Source organism: Morone saxatilis, unplaced genomic scaffold, assembly GCF_004916995.1.
Source record: "Morone saxatilis isolate NCDOM2014 unplaced genomic scaffold, NCSU_SB_2.0 Contig5, whole genome shotgun sequence".
In the NCBI taxonomy this organism is placed as follows: Eukaryota; Metazoa; Chordata; class Actinopteri; family Moronidae; genus Morone; species Morone saxatilis.
Genome location: NW_023340095.1, coordinates 25,914,943 through 25,919,662, shown reverse-complemented (window position 1 = coordinate 25,919,662; position 4,720 = coordinate 25,914,943). Strand labels below are relative to the sequence as shown.

Genomic DNA, 4,720 nt, shown 5'->3' with positions numbered 1-4,720 from the left:
ACAGAGAGACAGAGAGACAAAACAGATGTACAGCCAACAAGCAAGCAAGCACTCACATTAACAGTAATGGATCGATGACGATCATGAAAAGACGGTGACGACGGCGACAGCAGAAACGACGGGGACAGCGAGGCAGACAACAGCAACCGCAGCAAGAACAATAGTTAACAACAACTAATAATAAATAACGATACATAATCAGTGATATTAGCAATGGCAGTCTAGCAGGACCATCGGCAGGAGGGCTCACCAGGATCCATGAGACACTGCAGGATGATAAAGCGACAAGCAAACTCCGGGGAAGAAGTGAAGTTGTAACATGCATTAATGGGACATGAATGAGTGCAGAAAAGAGAGGAGAGAGAGGGCTCAGTGCACCATGGGATAATCCCCGGCAATAGGTCTAGGCCCTATACAGCCGCAGCATTGGTGTGCAGAGGCCTTTAAACATATACAACAATATAACCATAACTATAACCATCTAACATTAAACATTAGCACTACAATTTGTCAAAAACAATTGAGACCCACTCAAAATGGCCACAGTCTATCAGCATCACAGGTTGATGAAGCTCTTTCTAGTTTTATGAGATGGGATTCTGATAATTTATTGAAAAACTTCAAGTAAGTATTAACAAGGCTAATCTTACCTCTTTTCAAGCTATATTTTTGTGAAGACTGTAAAAAACGTTATCACTTTGTTCCATGTACATTACCTATACAGTAGTAAATCTGTTGTTTCCGAAGCTAAATATGATTGAAGCTGAGTAAACTCACTTTTTAGTATCTGTATTTTGTTTAGAGGCTTTAAATGTTTTATTAAAAGTTGTTTACCATTTGGCTTACAAAGAGATTGAGTTTTTAGGATAAACACCTCAACACAAATCATATTTTCTGCCTAGAACGTTGATATGTGCTCCTACCTTTCCACCTTAGCATCCAGGTTTTCTTCACTCTGAGAACATTCAGTAGCATTTTCTGAAGATGCATTCTCTGCAAGAGTCCCTGTGGCTGAAAGACTGCTATCATCCACTGTGCTCGAGAGGGATGCTACGTAGAATAGAAACAGATTTATTGACTCATTTATTGTCAGCACAAAGCAAACAAAGTTTATCCATCCTCAACTGATTTGTATATCCACTCAATACTGTATGCAATCCCGTTTCATCTATCGTAGTTATGCCATAAACTGTATAACCTCACTGAACCTATATAAGACTGCCTGCTCTCAATTTACACCCCTCTTAATGACGGCCTTCCAGTATGACTGTTTAGAACAGTTATTAAACACTTTTGCTTTCTGAAGGTTGGACAACACGTCATACCAACTAGTTCTTTTGAGAATAATCTGGCCCTAAATCTGAATGTCTACTGTACACTGAGGAAGGCATAGCTGAAATATTTGTACATTCTACTCCCCTATGCTGAAAACATAAACTGATAACAAACGTCTATTTTAACTTACTGGATTTAAACACTTCAGCTCCTGGCTCTAAAATTAAAGTCACTTTTATATTATTATTATACTATTTATACTATAGTCATTTTTGCATCATTTACTTATCCTCAATATCTTTTATCCTCAGAAAAATTAGTATTGTGGACTTCCCTGCACTAATTAAATTAAATTTGATCTGAACCAGGCCCTTGAGGGTCCAAGCTGCATCCGCTTGGTGGATGAGTGTGTTATCCAGAATCACTTACCTATCCCTGTTCCTGGTACTGGTACAGGTTCTGTTGCTACTCCTGGCTGAACAGACAATGCTGGAGCTGAGGCAGCGGATGGGGCTAGAGCTGGGGATGAGGCGGAGGCTGAGGCTGAGGCTGGAGCTGAGGCTATGTTGTCATATGGGCTGGTCTCCACAGGAACACTTGACTCTGGAAACACTGTCTCACCTCCAATCTGCTGAGCATGCATCTGTCAGAAACCAGGGAGAAAGATAATTACCAGAAATAACACCATGTAGATTCAGTAGCTCAGGTGTTAGGGTATAAGGAGACAAAACAGTGCCATTCTAGTTGGTGTGTGTGATCGGCTAGTGTCCAGAGCATCTCAGATGCAGTTGTTTTCCCCACTCTTCATATGCCGGTTCTATTTTTGACCAATTTGCACAATATTTACTGATGAAAGTAATTCTTGTAGTAATTTGGGGGGCTGTTTTCACTGTGTTCTTTGTCATAGGGACATTTTTGTTAAGTCGTGTCACTGTCCTTGTGCAAGAATACAGCGTTGACTGAGCCATGGACTGTCGAGTGTACTGGCCAGGGAGAAACCTGAAATCCCCAACGAGCTAAGGAGGAAGTACAGGGGATGTACAGCAGGAGCGAAAACGGCAGGAGCAGAAGAATACAAGCCATGTCTGCCTTCCATCACAATGTGAGATTGCTGACTTATACAATGGACGAGCTAGCAGCCCTGGGGAGAAGTCAGATAGAGTATTGTGAGAGCAACAAAGACATCCCTGACTTTAACATGTCTGTCGGTGGTTTCAAGATGATATGGGTGGACTGGAATTGCTGGAAGAATGCATGGGATTAACTATTCTCCTTAACAACAAATGGTGCAATCCTGGTCATATCATGGTTAAAGAAAATGTGTGCAGCCCAGACACTAAACCACTTGCTGTCCATAATTTTTGACAACAGAGTTTCCCGTGCTGTCGTCTTGGTTGTTTACAGATCTCCTTTGTTGTTGTCGCCTTTGTTGCGATAACTGGGGACATCAACTATGTTAACCTTGCTGCACCTCTGCAGCTCTTAAATACTACGTTTACCAGACATACCAAGCTACTGAACTGCAGATAAAATCATTATTTCATATTCAAACATAATAAACAGAAACACAGTTTAAAGAGGGCAGAGATGGCTATATTGACATCTAAATTTAGACGGACAGTTAGAAGTACGCTGTCATATTTAGCAAAGCCAAAAAGTATTTGTATCCAACTAAATGCTGTACTGCTGTAGTTATGCTTGTAAAACACAAATGTTGGCAGTAGACGTAATAAACCATATTATGAATGTGGATGTGGAGGAACAAGCGCTCTACTTCTGAGGCGTTTCTGGTGTACACTAAAACAGTGACAGAGCAGGAATATGGCTCCACACAGGACACAGAACTCAGCACAACAGGGGTTTCAGCTAAATGCTGACATGCTCACTATTTGCTATTTAGTATTAAAGTAAACCAAGTACAGAATATAATAATAATGCAGGTGTTTCGTAATAAACCAAAGTACTAGAGTAGGGCTGTCGCGGTGTAGGAATTTCCCCTGTGATGATGTGACTAGTATGTGGCAGTATGCGATATTATTGCCATTTTTGTTGTTAACCCTGCCTCCTAGGTCTGTGACCCAGAACACTGGCGAGCCGTGGGATGCAAACGCCAATTTGGTGGCGAATTGGGGATAATTAGTGGACCTGTCTGCTATGGGATCTGTCTGTTTCGAATCCGGAGTTTTTCCAGAGCTAGTGAGACGGAGGCTACGTGACTTTCTCCTGTGTGGTATTGTAATTCTGGGCTTAACAGTTACCGCGACAGCCCTACACTCAAGACGTTACATTTCTGACCTGATAATGGTGCTAAATTAAACAGAACAGCAGAGGATCAGCAAAATTATTAAAATTCATCCTAAGGGAGGCCTGAATGTGTGTAGCAAATTTAATAGAAATCCATCCAATAGTTATTGAGATATTTCAGTCAGGACCAAAGTGGTTGACTGGCCAACCCCATCGCCTGACACTGCTATCTCCAGAACTGCTAGCATGATGGGTAAAAAATATGCATGTGATTCTTCATTATGGGATACTGTGTGAAAAAATGTGGAAGGTTTGAAAAAAAAAAAAAGTAGTGAGCTCACTGTAAGTTATACAATGCAATTTTGTGCCCATACCTGCTTAACTCTGTTGATTCTTTTCTTCAGTTCTTCAGCGGGCACAGTGCCAGCAATGACCTCCAGAGGAATCCCATTCTCTCCAATAAAGAAACTAGATGGTATGCACACCACTGGATCTTCACACAGGGTAGGTTAAGGAACAAGCTTCCAGCAATTAAATACAGTAGTATTCACATAGGCAGTATAAATAGCTTCACAGAAGACACAAAAGAGTCAAAAGAGACCCTTGTCAAAGTCGCTCAAATCCTTAGCTTGCCCATTTTCCCTGCTTCTAACACATAAACTTGCTGTCTAATATATCCCACCCACTGACAGGTGCCATCATAACCAGATAATCAGTGTACTGGTTGGCCGCATTAGAGTGTGGTGAATTGTGGATAAAATGTATGCTTTGTTTCACCAGTGAGCTTGATCGTAAAACGATTCACGTAGCTCAGTGGTAGAACAATGAGTGTAAATATGTATTAAAAGCTACGCGAGCGTTTTTAATTTCTTCTTCGGCGTTACTTTCACTTTTGACTGATTTAAAATGACAGATGGCACCGGCAGAAGGAGGTTGTTCATATCAGCTGTCACTATGATCTGTGAATAAATCTTGTTGGCCAGAAGCCACAAACAAAAAACTTGGGCTGTTGGTTCTGTGCTCTTTGCAATTAATGTGCAATACAGCGTTATGAAGAAGCATCACTCTGGTAACACCCTGGTACAACTTTGATGAGTGTTAGCTGAATGTTTTGTAGTTGCATATTTGCTAAAACGCTATACATCAGCTTCTATCTTGGTAAACAGTTTATGACGAGCTGGATCAGGTGAAAGTGAATAAC

At 41.0% G+C, this 4,720-nt stretch overlaps 1 protein-coding gene across 1 annotated transcript in view; it reads left to right on the top strand.

The window, feature by feature from the left end:
* Positions 1–3,800: 3,800 nt before the first annotated feature.
* Positions 3,801–4,720, top strand: part of ubxn4 (UBX domain protein 4) — a 7,718-nt gene continuing 6,798 nt past the window's right edge. Inside the window, exons 1-2 of the mRNA XM_035675952.1 lie at positions 3,801–3,829; positions 3,924–4,023. Of these exons, the coding sequence (XP_035531845.1) occupies positions 3,801–3,829; positions 3,924–4,023 (129 nt within the window). The remainder of the gene's footprint in view (positions 3,830–3,923; positions 4,024–4,720) is intronic.